At 32.6% G+C, this 25796-nt stretch overlaps 1 protein-coding gene across 2 annotated transcripts in view; it reads right to left on the bottom strand.

The window, feature by feature from the left end:
* Positions 1-25796, bottom strand: part of LOC148284150 (dipeptidase 1-like) — a 275985-nt gene that overhangs the window by 12784 nt on the left and 237405 nt on the right. For both annotated transcript variants that reach the window (XM_088242587.1, XM_088242588.1), the window contains 2 exons: positions 19264-19525; positions 4162-4237 (listed from right to left, as the gene is read on the bottom strand). In XM_088242587.1, coding sequence (XP_088098713.1) covers positions 4162-4237; positions 19264-19525 — 338 coding nt within the window. The remainder of the gene's footprint in view (positions 1-4161; positions 4238-19263; positions 19526-25796) is intronic.

Raw genomic sequence — 25796 nt, 5'->3', positions numbered from 1 at the left:
GTGGTTTCCTAGAAAAACGGTGTTAAATGGTGTTGATAACACCGTTTTCCTAGAAAACCACACTCTAGTCACCTTTACGACGGCTGTCCACTGCATCACCGTTCACTACGGCCGTTAAAATACGGGCACCGCTGTCCTAGGAAACCCTAGCTTTACACATACCATTTCAACATAAGGGTTTCCGTCCGTGACCGAGAAGTTAAGGTTACGCTTACGCGATTTCCTTTGCGGAGTGTGACACGCGGACGTCAATCCTTATCAATTTGGTGGAGCACGCTGACGGAAAGCCTACCGGCAGTCCCTGAGCGTGCTAACATAACGGCTGCGCCAAAAGGCCCTAGCCATCACCACCAAATATTATTACTCTGAGTTCAAATACCAAAAACAGAAATATCATGGAGAAGTTTCTCATTTAAAAAAATCAAATAAATATTTTTAATACAACCAATTTTTTATTTAAAAAAATAAAAATAAAAATAGTGCTATTTTCAACCCCACCCAATCACCAAAATACCATTAAATATTACTAACCTAATTTTGACTGCATGTTCGGACACGGCGGTAATTGCATCATCCTAACTCTGCGTGTAATTTATGATTTTTTTCGTAAATAGTATGTATATTACGGTGATGGTAAAGGTGAGTGTATTTTAGTATTTTCATGTTTGTGTAGTGAGTGTCCTGACGAAGAGACGGGTTCTTCTTGAAACTGGCAGACATTTAGTTATATTGTTATATTTACTTGTAAAGAAAAATATCCCTTGATGACATTAAAACTTTTTTAGGGTTAATATTTTGAACATCCACATTTCGTCAGTTTTTCCAGGTGTTAGACTATTTGAAAAACTTCAAATAAAACTGGAAAAATTGTGAATGGTACACAATGTGTATTGCAATAAATTAAACAACTAAATTTGTCTCTCTTGAAACATCAATTATCTAGTTTTCATCACAATATTTTGAGTTCATACCAATGTTTATTGACAGAAAAGTTTGGTCCAAGGAGAAGTATAAAAATTGTAATCTTGTTTTCAGTATGTGAAATAATTCAATCAGATGAATCTCTACACAACAATGAAGGTTTTAGCTCTTCAACGTCACTTTAATCAACAGATAGAAGAATCGAAGGTATGTGGATATTTATACATAGGCAAAACGGTTGATTAAAGAAAACTTTTATTCATATTTTCTTCTCTAAAATGTTCTCCATCTCCGTTGTATTTTTTTAGTCTCGTTTTGATATAATTCCCACAAGTTGATACATTTAACATTTGGAAGTATCGTTAATTTCCAATTTTAATATTAATTAACGTTATATTAACAACGACAATAAATAAGACATTTCCTTGTCGAAGATGCTCTTTTCACAGATTTATATTGTGCTTTGGGTCTTTCATTTTCCGGAAGCTTCTGCAATTCTGCATCCGTATTTCTTTAACAACAAACCCTGCCTTTTGTAAACTATTTTTAGCGGTCACACTTTTTATCTTTCTAAAGAAAACAGTCTTTCTTACTTTTTTATAATTATTATTGTGGATGACTTATAACGCGACATTTTTGTTACATAATACCTCGAGGCAGCATTACAATGTGATGCTATGAATACTGTTGTTAATTTTACTCATTATATAGAAGTTTAGGAAAGCTTTTATTAAAACAATTGTTTTAGTTTCTGAATTGAAATTTATTGGTGTAACTGCGCTTTAATTTTTATAAAAAAGCAGTATTTAGTTTCATTTCACTTTGATTTGTAACTTTCACAAATGACCGGGTTTTGTCGTGATCAAATCTTTCAAAATACGTTCATTTAGGGACTTAAGTAAATCTGAGATATATTGCAATAGAGAGCGAAAACATTTTCAAGAGGAGAATATGGATGTCTAGGCATTTACAAGGCCTTTACAGACGTAGGCAAATGCAATTCTTCGTTGGGTTAAGTGCGGCTTCCAATGTGTTTCGGTCAAAATATAGACACATTTTTTCCCATTTATGCGAGTTTTCTTTTCTAAATATTCTAATTATCTTTTAAGAATTATAACATCAATATAATATACGCTCTTAAACATTAGAGATTTTGTGTACTGATGAATAGAAAAATTATAGTTTTTTTTTTTCTGTATACGTATAATAGGGACTTTTGTATATACCTATAATAGGGACTTTTGTATATACCTATGATAGGGACTTAAACAAGTTCTTGTGGTTTCCCAACGGCTGGTGTTATCATTGCCTTTTTATATCGGGAAATACTACAGCCAACTTCATTGTAAAGTTCCACTATTAAGCTTAAAATGATAGAATATGTTATTCCAGCTTTTTTTTCTCATAGCATTAAACACGTCAAATTTCGTGCCATAAAAAATGAGAATTTTCCTGCGTGACTTTTTAAAAATAAATCTGTAGCTAAAGCACGTAGAATCTTTGTGGAGACTTACGGTGACCATATTCTGTTGGAACATCACCAAACATCATCTCTGCTGTGCACCATGATCAGCTGGGTAATGCTCATTATAAGCTCCATAAACCCAACGAAACCATCACGAGAGATCGCTATCAACTACAACTGATGCGTTTGAGCCGAGCATTGAAGGAAAAATGACCGCAATACGAGGAAAGACAGAATAAAATCATTTTAAAGCATGACAACGCTCGGCCACATGTTGAAAGGCCAGTAAAAACATATTTGGAAACGCCCAAATGGGAAGTCCTTTTCAACCCACCGTATTCATCGGACATTTCTCCTTTCAATTGTCACTTGTTCTAATTGATGACTCATGACCTGGCTGATCAGCACTTCCATCCTTATGAAGATGCAACAAAAAAAGGCTCGATTCGTGTGGATAACCTCAAAAAATGTAAGTAGTTCTTTTGAGATGGTATTCGTATGCTGCCAGAAAGATGGGAGAAAGTAGTCGCTGGCGATTGGCAATACTTTTGATAAAATATTATGTACTCATTTAAAAAAATACAGCATAATTTTTTACGAAAAACAGCGAGAACTTGTTGACTTATTTATCGCAATTTATTTATGTATTATAAGAAATGAAAACTGGCGATGAAGCGGATAGTAGTTTGGCCGGATACCGAATATCCGGCAAACCTGTAAGCCAAATAGCCGGATATACGACTCTTTGTTTAATAAAATTATAAAAAACACCCCAGTTTAAACGTAAATTTTTCTCATAGTTAAAAACAAAAAATATAGTGTCCACAAAGTAAAAATCGGTTTAGATATTTTCATGATATTTTTAATGAATACTAATTGATCAATAAGTTGCATCTCAATATGGTTTATAAGTTTATTATTAATACAATTTTAGTTGTTTACGTAGTTTTACCCCATGCGCTTTATTTTTTGCACGCAAACGTATTTTTAATTTATTTATTTTTAAATTTTTAAATTTTTATTACGGATTAAATTTTTTTTCGATTTAAATGATATATACTGTACACTGACAAACGTTTCTTATGAAAAAATACAGTTTTTCAAATAATAAGGGTTACTTCCTTTTTCTCAAACACGTTCGATATCAATAAATCAATTAAGTGTCAATCAATTTATTTCATAAGATTTTGGCAGTTAAATTAATATATGGGTATATGAAGGTTTACATGATATTGAATTATCACCCGGTATCCAGCTGGATATTGAGGTACTATCTGGAATCGGAAATCCAGCCGAATATTGAGATACTATCCGGAATTAGTTATTCGGCCGTAGGTATATCTGGAATCCCTGGTCGGCCGCGTTAGCCTACCATACAAGAGGTCTCGGGTTCAATTCCCGACATGTTTGATCCGAAATATTTAATGAAAATTGTGTTTTAACACTAGAATATTTCATAGTCCCTGGTACTTGAAGCGTAAAACTGATCACTCTACCTTCATTCAACAAAAATGATCAAGTTACGCTGCGATTGATGTATCAATGCAGTGCCCTATGCACCATTAGGTGCGGAAATAGAATGATGATAATGATCTAGTATCCGATTGGATATTGAGCTACTATCCGGTATCTGGCCGGATAGTAAAATTAGGCCGGATAACGGATAGTTACCGAATATCTGTTTCATTTCTGCTTTCACCTTTACCTTTATTGATATTTGAAAAAGTCATTGAGTTGAATACATTCATAACAAAGTAATAAAGGAGTGTACTCACAAATTGATTCCATCATATCCTGCCCCCAGACCAACGCTCTCGATACCAGCTACATCCCTGATGTGATTGATGTGCGCTGTAGGCGGAAGCATGAAAATATAAACAAATGTAAATAATTAGGCAGGAAATGGAAAAACAAGCAAACGTCTAAACTGGGCGCGAAACGGTACTGGAACGTGATTGGTCTAGCTAAAATATGCACAGTGGGGTGACTTCATAATGAAACATTGAATATGGCCTATGTCCATTTAACGTTCTAGTCGAAAGTACTAAAAAACTTTGCATATGGTAAAAAAATAATAATTATTATCTTTATTGACCATAAAATATGGAATGTGATTGATACAAAATAATAAAACAAAGGTACAAACTGTCAATTGGCGGAGTTATTGCCCCTAGTGATTTTTTACAGTCTGACTAAAAACAAATATAAAATTAACATAACCTTCATTTACGTACAAAATATTTACTTAAAATTATTACTCAAATAATAATTGGGCCTTTTAATGTAATAGTAATATTTTTTTTTTCGTACAAAGTTGTTAATAATCTTTTTGATGTTCCTGATTTGGTCAAATGTATCAATTTCAATGTGTAAATGAGGCATAACATTTATTTTAGAAACATTAATATCTCTAAGACAAATTTGCACAAATATTTTCTGTTCACAAGAACTTATACTCTCGGGAACAAACAGACAGATGACCAAAAAATATCCATTTTTGTTACAACTTTAACAAATTTTATGAACCAATTATTTTTAAGTAAAAAAAATAATTAAGTAATTAGTATTATATTGATTAAAATACGTATATAGTTTTATTCCACTTTTATAAATAATTTTTTACCAGTGACCGGGTTTCGTCGTGACCGACATCGTCAGACTGGTGGGAGACTGAAAGAATTTCTATGTTATATACAAATGCAAGCAGGGGTTGTATTGTGTATTGTAAAAAAATATAAATGGAATAAAACTATACACGTATTTTTATTATTATAATTATAGTCAGTACAAAAACTCAATCTAAGTATTTGATATTTTTATTTTTAATTGAATTTATATATTTGTGAATTGATTATAACCGCTGTATATGTAAAAGCTGTTAATAAATAAATAAATACAATTTAAACTAAAATAGTAGTTTAAATTTATTGTGTAATGCCTACATTATTATTTACATTTTCCAAATATTCAATAGTACCATAGAAACATTTATTTATTAGAAACACTTATTAACACCCTAGCAATTTTTTTTACAAAATTTATTTCATTTTGGAAGCTTATTAGATTTTCACCGACATGCATATGGGCCTTTTGTGTGTACGTGACAGAACGATTTCAAATAAAATATTCTAGTGTGGCTACTAATACAATCAAAATGTGTGTATTCAGTTGGTTCACTGACAGGAACTAACACATTAATATTGGCTTATTTAACATTCGAACGCACTGTATTAAACTCGGGAAAAAAGTATTTAAGAAGGACTTTGGATGTGCGGTGGTTTGATTTTAAAAGGAAAAAAGAAGTAAGAGAACGAATGAAGCAAACTCTAATGATATGGTTTCCTAGACTATTTACTGCGGATGCCTCTTCAGAGCCTTAACTGCCCGTGTTTACTTTACAGCGCATTATATTCTCGACGTCCAAGATGTCTTATGTTGACTGTTTGTCGGTATTTCATGTCAGAACTACGGAAAGTGATCCTGGCTTGAGAGGATTTACTGGAGCTGACAGAGAAGCCTTGAGGCTGTTTTTAGTCACCATGTTGGGTTTTTAGTTCAAAATTGATGACAACACGTACTAAAACGTTTCACCTGAAATAGTGTGATGACTGAAGAAAGCAATGTCATCACTTTCTATAGAATCCAAATACGGCAACTCAAACAGTATTTCTCATGAAATAGTGAGCATTGTTTTGCAGTACATTTACATCGGTCTATGAAGAGACCACAGGACACAACTTCAGTCAATTGGCTCAACAAATTCAGTTCAGTCCAGCACGACGACGTCACATAGTTTCAGCATGTAATTCAAGTTCTGTCTCTTCAACCCATCATTGCTGCTACGTTTGCGCTACACAACCAGGTGCTGTTTCTCATTTGCCATGTAATAAGTACGCATTAAACACCAAACTCGTGTCTTCTCTGTCAATCTCTAACTGGGGTAGGAACTCCAACCCTCAACAACCCAAATCCTACAGTGTTGACCCCGACATCAATCATATGTTCTAACTAGAATTTAGAAGACTTATAATATTCCAAATTAATAGGAAAATAAATTTAAAATAATTTTCTAATAACCTTCATCATTATATAAATCAATCATCAAAGTTTATGTATTCGCAACGAGTTGTGCAAAGGGTACTACATTTACGTAAAATATCAGAGTTCCAAATATGAGACAACTATATGAGTTGCAACGATTTGTTCGTGGAGGATCGATAAATAAAAATTAAGTTGAAGTTTGATACAGTTTACCCGAAATCGTATTCCCAAACCCACGATTTTTCATCCACAAATTCAATCACCATTAACTAAGCCGCAACGCTAGAATATCCAAGACAGGTCCAAATGGGCTCAAAGTTTGTTACACATAAATCACAGAAATAAATTAGAGAAAAACAATTTGATATGAAAACACCTTACAGCATTTGAATTTAATATAGTAAAATAACTACATTTATTTTTTTATTTAAATTTTTACCCGCTTCCAGAATCTATTAAAAAAACTAATTTAACTATTTTAGATTGAAAGAATTCTAAATAACTGATTTGAACAAAGTCTTGCGTAAATAATAAAAAATAAAACAATGGTGACTCGTTGAAATCGGAGTCATAAAAAATGACATCCTGGCTGGTTGTTTCAATGATCTGAAGTTTTTTATCTGAAGTCATGGATATCTGGTTGGATTTGTCATGAGATCCAGTGATTGATGCATCCATTAATAGCCATGACTTCATTGCCCAGAAAGATTCTCAAAACATTTAGGGTAGCATTTTGACCCAAATGACTGTTTCTTGATGTATCTCATTCCCAATTAAACCATAAATCCATATTGGTATCATTTTGTAATCTAGTGTTTATAATAAATTCATGCATTCCATTATAATTTAAACCTCGGATTCATTAATATTGAATCAATTAGACTTCATTAACTTGTCGCTGGTCGTGTGACTTTATTGTCATATGGAGATTTATTTAATAAAACATATATATGAGATATAAGATTTAAAATAAAAGAGATTGCTCAATATAATCTCTTACGACCTACGACCGTCTACGCTTTGTACTGTCTGGCACGGAAGAAAGCTTAGAAAAAAACGACATTAGTAGATGCGTCCGCCACAGATAAAATCAAAAATATTGGTTGCATTTATTTTCTGTGACAAATAGCAACTGTAAACACAATATTAAAATTGTTGGTTAAAAACAAAGTTGTTTTATTAATTTTATTACAATATTTTAGGTTTTCCCAAATTTTGCAGACAAGGACTTGATTCAACCTCCTAGAGAGCTGTAAATATTACGATATTCAAGAAGAAGTTTTTTTTTTAAAAACATTTTCTAGCTTTGCCTAGTATGTGAAATAATTTAATCTGATGAATCTCACCCGCATCAACAAAGGTTTCACTTCTTCAAATTTACAATATCATCAGATGGAAGAATTGAAGGAATACAGATGTTTATAAATAGGCAGAATGGTTAATGTTACACAATGTGTAAAGTGCCCACTTAAACCAGTCAATGTCAGGTCATAAGCCCTGTAGATATCTGTACTACTATATTTTCTTATCTTAATTGTTTTGTAATATTTTAATAACTATATGAGTAAGGTGATAAGCCTCACGCTTACATTGTAGTGTAGGACTACCTTTAAACTAATATTTTAGGTCCACCCCACCAGGAATTGATCCGAGGACCTTAAACACAGTAAGCAAACACGCCAACCAATGAACTACGAGACGGACTTATCATCCCTCGATTCCCTCTGAGATTTTACCTTAAATAGTCAACGAATCAAAAACACTCGTCCAGGGTTCAAGTTATATTTCACACAGAATACTCAGGCTGAAAAAAATATGAATACATAGTAAATAAAGACTTATCGGTCAATTTTAAACTAGCCATTTACAGGTCATCAGCTTTATAAATGCTTATAATTTTCATATTCCTGTGATCCTTCTCATTTTTATTTATGTAATTTTAACGCATTTTTTATTAAAATTATAAAACTATGCAATCAAGCAAAGAGCGCGTGTTTGGTAAATTATGGAGCTGGACCATTATTATTTGTGTGCCTCAAATAACAATATAAATTGGGTCATCACATTTCGTATTCATTTAACTCTGAATTTTATGGCTTTATTAGCCATGGCGCGATTTTATGAACTGGTGTGTTGATTACAATGCAATTTAATATTTTGTTCATTGCTTTTACGAAAAAACACAATTTTTATAATTTTTTTGTGCAGACGGATGAAAAATATAGTTTTGTATGTAAAATAGAACCAGAACTCTGGACGAGTGGCTTCAACTCGACGACTGCTTTCCGGTAAAAACCCCAACTAAGAAAATCGAGTAGAGTTTATTATAGGAGTTTCTGAACTGGCACCTGAAACGTAATATGATCATCTTACTTTTTTTAAACAAATGATGGAACTACAATGCATTAAATTACTAATGGAGTACCTTATGCAGCACTGGATACAAAAGGGGGACATTGATTTTACCTTTTTAAAAAATATATATCGTAAATTGTCATTGGCTGTTATTTTCAACGATTGCAAATTTACCACATTAACCTTTTGAGACTGCATGCTTGGTCAAACGATTAATAAATTTGGGATATTATTTTTCCTCAAATAATACTTTCGGGTTTTTGTTTTCCTACTCCTGGTAATCTTTTTTAGGTCTTTTTTTTATTTGCTAGGTTGCAATATGAATCCCACCTAAAATGGCATTTACAATGACAGTTCGACTTTTTTTTTTTAAGAAAATAAATAGTTGCGTTCTTATGATTTACCCAAATATTTAATTTTGAAGGCCATTTTCAACGAGTTGTAAATAACTCACTATTAGAAAATGGGAATCAAGTTGTGTTAGAGTATGATTCGAACCATGGACCTTTGGTCCGTGAGTCCGAGACACTAGCCACAACCCGATTTCACTTTCGTTAAAGCACCTGATTTCTCCCGTTGTTATTTGCATTTTAGGTCAAATGACAACCGACAACAATAAAATGTTTAAATTTATGTATTTTTATAAAAGTTTATTTCTTTTTCTCTCGTCTTTTCCCTCATGACTGAGCATGGCGGCTGCACTCGATCATGATATTTGTGATTTACGTCTATGTAGTCCACTTCTGAGCAACGCAAAGACGTCTCGGATGACTACGTCAACAGGCCGGGTTCTCCTGAAGAGTTTTAAGTAGTTTCCTCTCCACCTGAGCAAATGCTGAGAAGTTCCTGATTGACTCACATTAGTATTTTAGATAAATTTATAGAAATTTAATTGCAGAAAAATCCACTTTTGATATAAAAACCTTGTATATTATACGTAAGGTAAATAATAAAGCAACTCTCAGATAAATAAAAAAAAGTTTAATATTAACCAACACATATCACTTATTTTAAAATATTACAGCTTTCAGGTTTAAGGTTCTATTCCACACATATAATTGTAATCTTTATCTGCCCGTACATAAACAACATTCATATGACGTATTTACCTACAAATATAATCTAAAATCTGAAGCAACAGATAATTGCTTGGTTAAATTTCAACCCTTATCAATAGATAAAGTGTACGATGACATATTTCAAAGAACTCGCTCATGTGTGTAGATATTATGACCCACTGAGGTATTGTAATTATAGTTTGTGTTTACCCCCTTCGTCTTTCACGCAGTGTGATTGTGGATATTACCACTGCGAAGGAAACCTGTTCCTGACAGGTATTCACATCAACGGCCACACAAATTTAGTGGTTTAACTTTTATAAAAGACCGAGCGAATTTCGTATTTTATTTATCTGTTTGATTCTAAGATCGCCACATTGGAAGCATTAAAATAAATTTATACAATGAACACAACTTTATTTTTTCTCTCTTTACATAAATATTTAAAATAATAAAATTACGGAACAAATCTTAACCTCAAATCACTAAAAGCTCCGCTCCATAACTCAGAATATACAGAAAGATTCATAAAAAACTTTTATCATCCACTGAGTTTTGCTCGTGCACCTACTTCTTTTATTAAATGCTTATGTTTATTTACATAAACGTGACTGTGTACATTTTTCTCTTTTTTTCATATACGATTCCAAGTTTGAGCATATAGCATACCCAACTATCTTCAGATTTATCTAACGTCATCCAACTCTCATACGTCCTCTAAAGTAAGATCCGCGTCCCAAGTTCAGACATTTTCCAGACCTTATAATGTCTTGTAAAGTAAACAAGCGTAGTTCAAACTCTCGGACGCCATTTACAGTACCTGTGTGGTTAAGCTAACCGGCTAATTGCATGTATGGATAGTAGACGCAATGACAATGACTTTGGTACTTGCGATAATATCTCCTCACAAAGTGTTGAACATCTGATATTTTAATGTCCGTTTTTTTAGCTTTCAACGCCATAATCTTGAAGCAGAATGTAAGAAAGATTGAATACCCTGAATAATGGTAATTAGACACATTTAGGTAATTAACTAGAATCAATAACCATTTTTTAAATTTCTATAAAAATGAATTACGATTCTTTCTTGAGTACATGATTAAATATTACAAGACTGCTGAACAACATTCTATTGTAATTAATATTAACGTATTTTTATTTTCTTTTTTTCATTTTATTTTGCAATTTTATTTTTTTCATGTATATTCGAAAAAATATAACTTCAAATTACTAAATAACTATAACAGTGTAAGTCACTTTCCAAGCAAAAAAGCTTGTCTCTTTTTTGGAAAGTTACGGTTATAATATTAACTAAATAAATAAAAGTAGACTGTTATAGAAAAAAAAAACACGAACCATTTTATGTTACCATATAAATCAATTAATAAATATATTAAATGCTAACCTCTGATGACCATGCAGGGGTATTTATTTTACTAACAATGTCAAACAATATTATACCCAGAAGAGAGAAATTTTACAAACTACAAATACCGATAAAAATATATGAAATGGATTTAGAACACTTTTTTGTATTTTTAAAAGCAATTTTGATATTGGGGAGAAATGTTTTCATTCGTTAATTTAAAAAAAATATGTCCTTAAAAAAACGCGACCGGCATTGATAATTGTGACATCAAGTTTTGTGACGATGTTCTATAAAAAAATTTAACGGTTTCAAACAAAGTTAAAAATTAACATATATCGCCACGTATTTAGGGCGTGGCCAATGCAATAACCGTTTTCATGGGAATTCAAAATTAAAAATCTAAAAATATTTTTTAAGCTACTAACAAGTGGATTTTTTTTTTTTTTTACTCGACAGTATTTCATAGATCTTTATTATCGACAACATTTTGAGTTTGTCCAAATTTTTGTAGACAAGGACTGGATTTAACTTCCTGGGGAGCTGTTAACATTAACATTTTGCAACAGAGAAGAAGAACATTTAAGAGAAGGTAATATTATAGAAGTCTAGGCATCTACAGGGCTTATGACCTGTCATTGGCTGGTTTAAGTAGCCACTTTACACACTGTGTAACATTCACCATTCTGCCCATATTTGAACACCTATATTCCTTCAATTCTTTCATCTGTTGATGTTTGTGAAGTTAAAGAGCTGAAACCTTTATTAATGCGGGTTAGATTCATATTATTGAATTATTTCACCTACATACTAGCAACGCTTGAAAAATTTTTTTTTCAATTTCTATCCTTCTACATGGACCAGGTGGATTTATCAACAACATTTTGAGTTTGTCCAAATTTTTGTAGACAAGGACTGGATTCAACTCCTTGGGGAGCTTTTAACATTAACATGTTTATATGTTTATATGGTAGAATTGGCTCTGCACTTTATAGCCATTTTACTGGAATAAAAATTTAAATAAATAAATAAATTACAACAGAGATGAAAAACATTTAATAAATATAAATAAAGGTTTCAGCTCTTTAACTTCACAAACATCAACAGATGAAAGAATCGAAGGAATATTGATGTTCAAATATGGGCAGAATGGTGAATGTTGCACAGTGTGTAAAATGGCCACTTAAACTAGCCAATGACAGGTCATAAGCCCTGTGGATGCCTAGACTTCTATATTACCTTTTCTTAAATGTTCTTCATCTCTGTTGTAATATGTTGATCTTTATTACTTAATTTTTTTTTTTTAAAGTCGTGACATTTCTCTATTCTTAAGATACACCTATTCCATACGCACAGAATACTTTAAAATAAGTATTCTTAATAAAAGTTATTAGTGGTGCCGATAAATAAATATCACGAGGGATTCATATTAATTTTAGTTTCAAAACAATACACAAGTACCATTTGAATAATATTTTGTATCTTAAAATAACAAACGAAATGTGACCTTTCCTAAGTCACATAACTCCCAGAGGTATAAGTTTTAAAGCTATTCCTCTGGGGTTACTTAAAGTCGCGAATGTGTTCTGTGGACATTTTCAAGTCTCAAGAACACTTTAGGTCGTATTACGGGGAAGATTTAGCCGTAGTATTCAGCTTTCGCAAAAATGAAAAAGAAAGTAGTTCGCTTTAAAAAAGATAAAGTTTACGCGCCTGCTTCACTTTAAAATGGTTTTTAAAGTATCTTTCATTTTTGTTTTTTAAAGTTTGGGAAATTAATAAACGAATATGACAATGGTACGGACATACATTTTACAAAGAAAATTAATGCAGAAAATGAAAAAAACCGGGAAAGGCGTGACACTGTCATTAAAAAATTAATTAGATTGTTAAATGTCTTCTGTATGCTGATGATGCTGTGCTTCTTGCTAGCAGCAAAGAAGACCTGCAATTTTTGGTAACAAAAGCCTACGATGTATGCAAGAAAAGCCATTTGCTTATGAATGTTGATAAATCGAAAGTGATGGTTTTTGAAAGGGGTGAAAATATAACTAAATGTGTTCAGTGCACCGTTCAAAAAAGATAAATGGGTGACCGAGATATTCTGAATCAGGTAGAAGAATTTGTGTAACTGGGAAGTATTTTTACTAGGGATGGAAAGACTAAGAAAGATATTGAAAGGAGGGTAAGTGTCGGGAACAGGGTGAACGGTGCACTGAAATCTACTTTGGCATACTTATCGCAGGAGGTAAAACTAGCAGTTCACAATGGAGATGTATGGGAGCGAAGTATGGGTTTGAAAAAATAATGATGAAACTAGGTTAAATGCCGCTGAGATGCGATCTTTCAGGCGAGTGTGTGGTAAAACGATGTATGATAGGTACACAAATGTCGAGATCCGCAAACTGCGTAATGCCGAGACATGCATTATCGACAGAATCAAGAAAGTTGTGCTACGTTGGTTTGGACATATGAGAGCGAATGGACAGCGAAAGAACGGCTGAATGGATCTACGATTCGAATGTTGATGGATGCAAAAAACGAGGAAGATTGAGAAAGACATGGCATGATCAAATCCATCAAACACTTGAAGATGGACATGTCAAGAGTAGGAATAATCGGCGTGCAGCATGAGAAGATATACGAATGTAGAGAAAGCAAGGTATGTATGAGTGATATGGCATTCTATCCTCTCTGCCTACCCTTACGGGGAAACGGCGTGACGGTTTGTTTGTTTGTAGAAGAAATCAATGAGGTCTATGTGAAGATTAAGTAATGTAGTAATTCTCTTTACTTCCTAAGAGCGTGATAGTTAGCCGATGTGTGTACGTAAAAAAATAAACTTCGTAAAACGAACTAATTTTCTATGTTACTTGTTAAAACTTTATATTTTACTTGTTAAAACCATAAATGTATATTGTATATCCGAGGCTCGTTTTTCAAGTAAGTACCGTTTTGATATTTAAAAAAACAAGTAAACATTTTGTAACAATTTTATTTTCCCATGAAAGACCATAGTTTTATTTACTTTTCCACATAATTACCACCAATATTGAGACACTTGTCATATCAAACTACAAGCTTTTGTATTCCGTCTTGATAGAAATTTACCGCCTGATTTGACAGCCACTTCAACGCAGCCTTTTTTAGGCTATCTTCATCATCGTAGCGTTGACCTCCGAGATGCTTCTTCAGATGTAGAAACACTTGGTAGTCACTGGGCGCTAGATCTAAGCTGTATGGTGAATGATCAAATTGTACCCAGTCAAATGATGCGATGAGATCTTTAATTCGATTGGCCACGTGTAAACGGGCGTTGTGATTCAACCAAACGATCCCTTTACTCAGCATGCCGCGCCTTTTGTTTTGAATTACACGGTACAGTTTTTTTCAGGTCTCACAATTTGGTTGGGAATTCATTGTATCACCATGAGTCAAAAAATCACCAACCAACACCCCCCTTTCTGTCCCAAAACATGGTCCACATAGTTTTTCGGGCTGAAATTGTTTGCTTTAACTTCACTTTCTCGGGCGGTGTTAAATGCCGCTATTCCGTAGATTACTGTTTTGTTTCTGGTGTAACATAAGCCACCCATTTTTCATCACCTATGACGATTTAGCTGAAACAATCGTCACCTTCAGCGTTATAACGCTCAAGAAAAGTCAAGGCGCTGCCTAAACGTTTGGTTTTGCGCGCCTCCGTCAACAATGTTGGTACCCATCGTTAGCACAGTTTCCGATAATTTAAGCGTTTGGTAACAATTTTAAAGAGAGCACATCTTGAAACTTGAGGAAACTGCTCTTTTAACGAAGAAATCGTCAAACGTGTAAACTCTTTAACTTTTTCTGCACCAAATCGTCGGTGATCACCGAGGGCTGCCCACTCAGTTCCTCGTCATAAACATTCATTCGGCCATCTTTGAAAGCTCTGGCCCATTTGCGTATCATTCCATCAATCAAAATGTTTTGTTTATACACTTCACCAATTTGACGGGGAATGTCAACTGCTTTCATCCCTTTAGCACTAAGAAAACCTACAACTGCGCGTATTTCACAGTCGGTGGGATTTGAGCGGAGGCATTTTAAATACGCAAAAACAAATGTAAACATGATTGACATCCGCAATGGCATCTGTGGCTTATATTTTATTACTGTAGGTTTTCTCTTATTACTACCTAATTGGTCTGACCCTACTTTCTATGGATTGCCCTCAACAGACTACGGGTGGGTGTTACACGATTTTTTTTAAATCTCCAAAGGTGGGGGTACATCTCTGGTGATGATGTATTGTGTGAAAGCAACACTCCTGGGGACCTAATTGTGGCAAATGACAAGGCGATATCCATCGTTGCATATTGGAATGGCAGGATATGATCCAACCGGACATGTTAAGTGAGTAAGTACCCAATTGGATATTTTTTACGTACTTTGAATTCAAATATTACAAACTGATGAATTATGTAAACAAACTATTGAATTCAATTGAGTTGTGGTTCCATGGCTGGTATTGCGGACTCACGGATTAAAGGTCTGAAGTTCGCTCCACACTCTATCACAACTTTATTTCCATTTTATAAAAATGAATTATAGGGGACCTAGTATTGCGGGATATAACGCGATCCCTTGCCTTATGGGTAAAGACCTCAACAACTATGATAAAGGATATGAAGTTCATCATACGAAAGGGGCACAAATCTTCTCTCAGGTTACCCAGACATACTCTGGGATTAAAGCTGTTGAGAGCAGCGGGGTCGGGCAGGACGATGCACAGTGTTTTGACCCATACAAGCTACAAGATAAAAAGTCACTTTTGAATTCTTAAACGATGACGTCATGGGGGCATTACCAGATAGTTAGTGTGACGATTGTAAGCCTAATCGGGGTGATTAATGCTTAGGGTGATTCAAACCAGAATATGAAAGTCGGATAATTGGTTTTTGAAAGCCTAATTACATTTATTTGCATTTTGGCGTCCGACGTGTAAAGGTTGTTTATCAAGTTTAAAGTTTTTTATTTCGATTTAAAAAAAAATGGAAGCTATTTTGGAAGGTATGTTGTATGGTTTTTTTTCTAATATTTTAATGTATTTCATTTAGGTATTTAAAAAAACAATAATTTAACTTATGTATTTTTCAGTAGTTAAAAAAATATCAATTTCTAACTTCTCGAGAATTTATCTCGGAGAGTATATCAAAGTAGCAAAATATTATTTTTATTTTTCAATAGACCAATTTATTGTTAATTCATTACAGTTTCGATATTTTACCGCACAAAGTTGCATCTATCTTATTTTGTTATTTTACAGGTACCAGATACGAGATTTCCAGGCAAGAATTGTACGTGATGTGGAAGAGTTTGACGAAGAAAGAAAGGCTTCAAGGAGTGTTAAATAATATTGTTAGTAAATTTGAAGTCGGTGAACTCGGTGCAAGTGGTGAAAAACTGTTAAAAAATCAAATTAAGCTTATTTGTTTAAATATAAGCAGAAAATGGACCGAATCTGGCTGTAAACTAGATAGATTTGTTAAAAAAAAATTTGAATGGCTCGACGGTAGTGAAAATATTTTGATATGTGAAAACTTTCGACAAAGTCCTTCAGTAGACATGAATGAACCATCTACGTCTACTGGAAGGCCCGCAAAGGATTTTGAGGCATGCAGTGATCAGTGCAAAAGGACAAAAGTGCGTGATTTAGTGAGTACGAAGACATCTGAAGAACTTTCGTTTGCCACGCAGGTATCTATTCGAGCATCAGGAAAACGCACAGTTGCCGATCTCCTAAAGAAAATTTTGAAAGCTACTCCCAATGAAATAGCAAAAATACGTAGGGAACGTCAACAAGTAAACAAACAGCGGGCATTGACAATTGAGGAAGCGCTAAGTTTATACGTTGACTGTAATTTATCTTCGTATTCCTACAAAGTTATGCGTAAAAATGCCATAAAAACCAACCACAACATATATCCGGCATTTTATAGTTAAAGAAAAACAAAATAAGCATGTTGCCTGAGCGAGAAATTTGTCAAAATAACGGAAACTAGTGCAGAAATCCAGCTACAAGTGATTTTAAATCATACGGTGAAACGATTGCTAAATGTAGAATCAGAAGTCTTAAAAGAAAGAGTTCCTTCAGGTTCTGTACTGACTCTTATATGCAAGTAGGGTGGAGATGGAAGCTCGGGACATAGTAATTATAAACAGAAATTTCACACAGAGTATGCAATAGATGAATTTTTATTTATTATGTCATTCGTTCCAATACAACTAAGGCTTAATGATAACCCTAATATAGTAATTTGGCAAAATTTAAGCCCTTCCTCAACCTCTTATTGTCGTCCTATTAAATTTATTTTCGCCAAAGAAACTGATATTTTTACTAAGTCTGAAATCGAAAAACTTCAAGATGCAATTGAAAAACTTGAAAATTTTAATGTTAATATTGGAGGTGTAGTATTGTCCATAAAATTTAAAATGCTTTTAATAATGGTAGATGGTAAAATTTGCAACGTTTTGGCTGAAAATAAGTCAACCATGTCCTGTTATATTTGTGGCGCCAAACCCAGTGAAATGAACTCTATTAGTATTAATAGAGTTTCTCGACAAGAATTTTATTCCTTTGGCTTATCTACATTACATGCTCTTTTTATATTTCTCAAAATACATCTATTTGAAAATCACTTATAACAAATGTTTTATTTAAAAACCTTTAAGTTTTATCATCATCATACCATATCCGCTCCCTATGTGGAGCATATGGATTCCATAATCTGCCTCCGGCCAACGATCGACCTCCCGTACATCCTCCCAAGTTAAGTCCACGTACCGCAACTCTGACGCAAACTGCCCACAAATTGTCAACAGTGGACGACCAGGACGCCAAGAACCTGATGCTTTGTAACATAGGCAAGCATGGTTAAGGCTCTCGGAAGGCATACGTAGTACATGGCCTTGCCAGCCAAAACGCCTTGGATGACAGTAGATACCAAGAGTTGCTGTGTCCGTTGCCTCACTTCTGTGTTCCTTACAATGTCAAACTTTTAAGTTTATTTAAACCCTTTCAGTTGTCATGTTTAACATAATAAAATCAGCTGTAAAATGGTTATTCTGACAAAACAAGTGAAGGCAGATTAGTTCTCTCGGGTGAAATCTTTATTTTATGCCTAAGTATCTAATATAATTTTCAATGATTTATTTTATAGGTTAACCGATTTATCATTCAATAGAATTAAAGTAATAATTTCAATTATTTATGATCCTTAAATACATTATTGGATGCAGATATCAATTTCCAGAAAATTTATTTCGTTTATGAAATAACAAAATGTGACATATTTTTTATAAAACGAATTATTATTACATATTTAATAAAAAAAAACCTCTTTTTAGGATTAAATGAATCGCATACGTGAGTTAAAAGTACATTCAGAATTTTTAGTTTCTAGCTTGTATGAAACGAAACACTGTGCGATGTATTGAGAATAGCAGCGGAGGAACCATAGTCAACGGTAGCATTTTTAGCCCTAGTACGCAAGAGGGATTACTGCCTTGGCGTCAGGCGGCAACTGACCATAAAAAACCCAAACAAGAAATCCCCTGGTCTGAGGTATAGACTGAAGAGTAAGAGGACTGACCCCAAGTAAATGGAACATACAGCCAGAAGAAAGAAGAAGATAAAAGTGAATTATATACAACTCGTTGAAAATGGCCAACAAAATTGAAATATTCGGTTATTCATAAGAACTTTAATGCCTATTTTATATTTTTTTTAAAATGGTTGAAAAAGAAGGAGAAACTTGCTAAATTAATTATAAAATAAAATGATATTTTTTTAATTAATTACTGAAAAACAAAGAGAAAACTCAACTTACTAATTAAGAAACTAAGAGATAACTTCAAAGCAATGAGAAAACTTAAAAGGCGGTAATAAATTAAGGAAAATAATATTTAAAGCACTAACTTTTTTATGTATAACTATGTATTTACTTAGTGCAAAACAAAAAAATCATGGAAATTGAAATTTCAAAATAAAATTTATTTATTTATATTTTAATCCTTACCAATGGCATCCGCAACCCCCGCCGTGTTCTTACACGCCAGGAACTGCGAGTAGAAGTTAACCATAACCAGTCCTCCGTTAGCTGCCACCATCCTTAGGACCTCGTCAGGCACGTTCCTGGAGGAGTTACACAGGGCCCTGGCTGAGGAGTGGGAGAACAGAACCGGAGCCGCAGTACTATTCAGGGCAGCCCTCATGGTGCTCTGGGACACGTGAGATAGATCTACCATCATACCAAGACGGTTCATCTCTTTGATGATCAACTAGAAAATAAAAAATGGTTCATTGGAGAGTGTATTACCTTAAACGTTCATACAATGAAATTCTCGGAAACTCAGAGAGGATACTTTCCTTTAACTATAACTGGGTATTTTTATTTTACATAATGTATTTCGCATTCAAATTATACTGTTAACCCGTGTTATGTATGCTTGAAATTTTCATTTTTTAACGTACATAAACGTATCAAATAAATAAATAGAAAATTAAAAAACTGCACACAAAAAGTTCAACTTAAATACACCATGTTAAATAACAATAACGTTACGATTACAGGCGGGTAGCTAGAAAACGGTTTATCACAAGAAAAATATCCCAAAATTTAAAAAAAAATCGTTTTAAGGAAGTGAAAAAATCTACAAGCTCTGTCAGATGATGCTTCTAGGACTATGTAATGAGCAATATCCGACAGTTAACTTTGTAGAGGTATTATTATTTTACTCTACTAGATAGTAAATATTTGTTAGTTCATGTAAAACGTATGATTGAATGGATTCAATAGATTTAAGCTCAAGGAATAAATAAACGTAACAATTTAAGTTACTAGCAATTTTTGGTTTATAACACACGAAAATACAGAGATCAAACAAAGAATACTTTAAAGTGAATTTGAATACTGGTGAAAACAGAAAGGGGCTAGTGACGTGTTACGCGTCCATTGGGCACTGCGGCCATAAACAACAACACATCCTCGTATCTCACTCTTTGATCCCCACAACTTCTAGTTTAAATCTAAAGCATTTACTTTATGCTCAAACATCTCAATTGTTGTTAGTGAAAATCCTGACAAAGAGATGGGTCGGTACGTCTCAAAACTGGTAAACGATAAAAAGTCATAATACTTATTTATACTAATAAGTCAATAGTCATATGATGGTTCTATTAAAGAAAATGGCTGTCACTGTGTATTTTTATTTTTAAATAATGTTTTGAATATGTCCAAATGTTTGCAGACGGACTGGATTTTGTCCCTAGGGAGTCATTCAGATCTAAACTTGTTACATCAAAGAGGGAAAGCACTTTTGGGAATGAAATATACATAAAATGTTTTCCCTCTCTGTTGCAAAAAATTTGGGATTTTTTATTTGTTTTAATTTTTTTACATCGAGCAGATTTTTAAGCAGTTATAATGAGAAAGGTAACATTTTAAATTAAAACGTTTAAATTTCAAACTCGTATTATATGATATTTTTCAAGGTACTGTATTATGTTTTTCAACGCCAAGTTTTTAAAAATATCCTTGTAAAACTTTCATCAGTTGCTTTAAAGAAAATGTAAAGAAATGTGAAAAAAAACTTTTCGGGTGCACGATTTCATAGAAATTCATAGTAAATTAATCTAAAAAGGATTTCCTTTGGGACCAAAAACCGTAGTAAATGATCCTTAAATACTTAATTGCCTTTTTTCTGGGCTTACTACCTTGTATAGAATTTTAAACGATAAAATAAAGGCCCTCATTCATTCGATTGTCAATGCGATTGAGTGGCGAATCGGAATTAATCGGGATCTAAAAATAATTCAATATTTACGAAATTTACGTAAATAACAAATCTTTGAAAATTGAACAAACACATTGATTAAAGTAGGGTTAGATTATTTTCAAAAAACTTAAAATCAAGTCTTCGAATCTGTCACAAAAGGCGGGTCTATGATCAGAACGATTGATAGGGTGTTTTTGGATGAATTGTCGTTTGCGGTGAGCCTTGCGGTAAGAACGGTTTAATAGCGGCTATTAACTTCTTTAAGGTAGGTATGTTGGACTCGATATATATTTGGGAGCTTCTGATGCAGTACAGCGCGTCAAATGCTGTACGGATCATTTTATTTTAACTTCTTTTAATCCACTGATCTGGGTGGCGCCATATTAAATCAGTCTAAATACAGATCAGCAAAATTACAGTATTGTAAATCAAGATTTTACTATCAATATTGAGCTTGCTGTTTCTCCCAAATATGAAATAAAGAGCCTCGAGGGTACGGTGGAGAGGGTCACGGATTTTTTTTGTTTTAATTAAAGTATTGCATTGACAAACATACGACCGTTATTGTTATTTTATTTAATTTTTGAATTGCACATTTTTGCCAATTAGAAAAATAGCAATTGTTGACCACGACCATTGAAAAATAGTTTATAAATTTTAAGGTTTTTTAATATTTACAGGTATTTTAATTCTCAAAAAAACTATAAAAAAGGACCCCGAAATGAATTTCTCAGTTTCTATTTTTTCTGGGAAGTTAGAGAATCGGAATCCCTTCTAAGAAATCATTTTATTCATTTTTTTTCACATTTCTTTACACTTTACACTCTACTCTACCAAGTATACATATTTTACAGAAGTATTTTATAATCTATCGAAAATCAGTTTAGTAAGGTGGAATCAATGTGAATCAGCATTCTTACTTCTACGTTCTGTTAAACAAGTAAAATTACCTTCGCAGATACTATCTTTTTTTTCGATTTCGATAAAACTAGAACAAGAAAATTTAGCTACGTCAGAAAACATGTTATGCCATTTTCATCTGCTCAGCTCCTAATAAGATTTTACTTAACACATTATGCCTACCATTTAAGTAGCCTTGGTCTATCACTGGACTATGGGCAAACTGACTTTTTTAGGATTTTCAAGATTCATATCGTTCCTTTTTTATTTAAAATAAATATTTAAACCAAAATAAATGTCACTCTCAGAGTAATAATGCGTAAGTTTCGCATCATTACTCTGAGGTCACACTTACTTAAATTCTATGCGAACCGTTCGGTATTTTCATAGTAGGTTCCTTGATCGTGTGTTACGTTGATCGGCAAATTCTTTTACATTGTAAAAAATATTCAATTCCTCAGCAGCTATAATTTACATATAATTAATTAATATAAATTCATAAATGGTACATGTTTTTTTTATTCTTTTACAATATTATATATCTAGTAGTTGTTATAACTGTAACTCTCCAATAAAAGAGACTAGCTCTTTTGCTTGGAGAGTGATGATCTAATAGGATTATTTATTTATTATATAGTTACATACTTTTCGTAGTAATTAACATGTTTTGTTGTAATCTACAGTGGAATTAATACCTATTAACTACTACTTACGTACTTCTAAGAAAACAAACACACTGTTTTTTTTGCATTTTCATTACAAAACTGTTTCACTGTTATTTTTTTATATTTATTTATGGGTTTATACTTTATCAAATATGATCATAAGAGAAAAATGAAATCAAATTTGAATACATCTCATTTGATATCAACATTTATAAAATCAATTCGTTTTAAATGTTTTAAGACTTTCCATTTCTTAAATTACAATTCGAAACTCTTGTGCAATTAATTTTTAGACTTTTCATTTCAACAATAATAATCTTATTTTATTTGAAATGTTTTTATATTTGGTTAAATATTTGTCACTGAGTATTATGTCACTTCCTTCTTCAAGTGAATTTGAATGTTTTTGATTCCCCATTCGTTACATAAAAAAAAACGTCGAACAATGATTTACATGTGGATTTATTGTTGTTTTATAGATTAGACTACAAGTTTTTATATCTTTCACACTCGTATTATTTTATTTATGTACAAACGAGATTTTTATTTTTTTGTAGTATATTGGGAAAGATTTCAGTTTTCCATCTAAGTATACTCAGAGGTATTCTATTTGATAGTAGTAAGTATTTTATTTAAATATGTTGCAACAGAGAGGGAAAACATTTTTGAGAAGGGAATATGGAAGTCTAGACTTTTACAGGGCTTATGATCTATCATTGACTGGTTAAATAATTCAACAATGTTTGTTACAAACATCGTCGAATTAACTACCTGGTTAAAAAAAGAAGTATAAAAATTGGAAAATGGTTTTCAGGCGTTGCCTAGTAGGTGAATTGGTTCAGCTGAATAAATCTTACCCACGAGATAAAGGTTTAAGCACCTTTACTTCACAAAAATCAACAGATGGAAGAGTTGTGGAAATGTGGATGTTGAAACTTAAGCAGAATAGTGAATGTCACACTGTGTGTAAAGTGGCTGCTTAAACTAGACAATTACCGGTCATAAGCCCTGTAAATGCCAAGACTTCCATATTCCTCTCAAAAATGTTTTCCTTCTCTGTTGCAACAAATTTAAATATAAATATCTCCCTAAGGAGGAAATCCAGCCAGTCTGCAAGCATTTGAACATACTCAAACATTGTTTAATAACATATTACAAAATAGATGAATAACATTTAAGAGAAGGTAATATAGAAGTCTGGGTATCTACAGGGATTTTGACCTGTCAATGGCTGGTTTAAGTGGCCACTTTACACACTGTGTAATATTCACCATTCTGCCCATATTTGAACATCTTTATTCATTCCATTCTTTCATTTGTTGATGTTTGTGAAGTTAAAGAGCTGAAACCTTTATTTATGCGGGTGAGATTCATCTAATTGAAATATTTCACCTGCATACTAGGCAACGCCTGAAAATGTTATTTTTTAAATTTTTTTACTTCTTCATGTACCAGGTGGATTTATCAACAATATTTTGATTTTGTCTACAAAAATTTGGACAAACTCAAAATATTGTTGATTGTTTAATATTTTAATTTATTTTTACTTATGGTTCCAATACCTATTAATTGATTGCAAATTTCTTTAAAAGTTTTTTTTTTTTATTTATTTAATATTGTTTTATCGTTAAATTTGGTTTAGTATTATGTAACACGCCTACTGTATTGACGCGTCATAAGTAAAATGCAGTTATTTGCTAAAGTTGTATTTGAAGATATAATATGACACTGTAGTGTTTACTAACTTTATGCAAATTAAAAAAAAACTGTAAATAATCATAAGTAAAAATACGGTTTGTCAGTTGTTTCTAAAGCAAAAAACTTGTATGTGTCATATCTAAACAGAGTTTTTGGTAATTAATTTATTTAATTAATTCATTCAAAATAACACTTGTTTAAATAAAATTGAACTTATTAAAGGTTTTCAGGCTATGCCCATGTCAAGCCATTATAATTAACAATAAAAAATACATGGTAAAATTAATTAGATTAAATTATAATGAAAAGTGATGCAATAGAATCTCCAGATATTTCGTTTTTCATACTGTAGTATTCTTTTACTCATTGCCATATATCAAATGGTTTGAAAATTTCTCGTAGAACATTATCTCTTACTTAACAAATTTTTAGATTTTTTACAAAAAACTACCTTTTCGCTTATGACGACAGTATAACTTAACTCTTCATTGCGCCCGTATGGATAATACAATATGTATATACCATTGAATGCCAATTACATATTTTTATTCATAAAAAATGACATTGTTAAATAAAACGAGCTACAACATATAATCCATAAATATTTTATTTATTTTATTTGACACTTTATATACATATACAATATATATACATATAAGGGCGGGCATATTGCCTTAAGGTAATTTCTTCCTACCTACCTAAACCGTTCAGTGTGTGAAAATTATAAATACATGGACATATTGAATCTTACAAATTTATACAAAAATTAAAAACAGGAATTAATTAAAGAATTAAAAATTAACACTATACAATGAAGAGAGGAGAGCAATTTAAATATTTAGATAGTGACATTTTAATCTTGACTTAAATGTAAATAAAGAGGGGGCGTCTCTAACATTAGTGGGTAGATTATTCCACAATTGAGCTGCTACTACTGTGAAAGAGGAGGCAAGAAAATTAGAGCGATGACAGGGTATTAAAAGGGCTCTCTCGTTACTAGAACGAAGAGATAGTCTGTGTGGTGAAAGAAGTTGGAAGAGGTCTCTCAGATAAACAGGCAATGTGGGATTATTTAAAATATTGTGAAGAATATAATAGAATGTGAATGTTTTTTCTATGCCTGATACTGAGCCAGTGTAGTTGCGTGCGATACTCGGTTATGTGGTCGAATTTGCGAAGATCAAAAATATGACGTGTACAAACATTCTGCAATCGTTAACTAACTTATCAAGTAATTCAGAGTTAGTATATGGAGAAAATACATCCGCAAAGGGCGGATAGTCAAGGAGTGGAAGAAGTAAGCTCTGGACTAATGTTTGCTTAACATCAATTGGTAAGAAATTCCGTAATCTTTTAAGTGAGTGCGAACTGCTATAAAGTTTACGACTAACTTCGTTAACCTGATCGTGCCACTCTAAATGCTTATGAATGATAATACCTAAGTTGCTGACTGAAGTCATGAATGGAATTTCTGTACCATCTATTTTGAAAAGAGGAAGTGTGGAAAAATT

This window comes from Micrasema longulum, unplaced genomic scaffold (genome assembly GCF_059751315.1).
Source record: "Micrasema longulum isolate JH-2025_06_02 unplaced genomic scaffold, ASM5975131v1 h1tg000147l, whole genome shotgun sequence".
Classification (NCBI taxonomy): domain Eukaryota; kingdom Metazoa; phylum Arthropoda; class Insecta; order Trichoptera; family Brachycentridae; genus Micrasema; species Micrasema longulum.
Note: the sequence above shows the minus strand (reverse complement) of the source record. Positions and strands in the feature narration are given on the sequence as shown.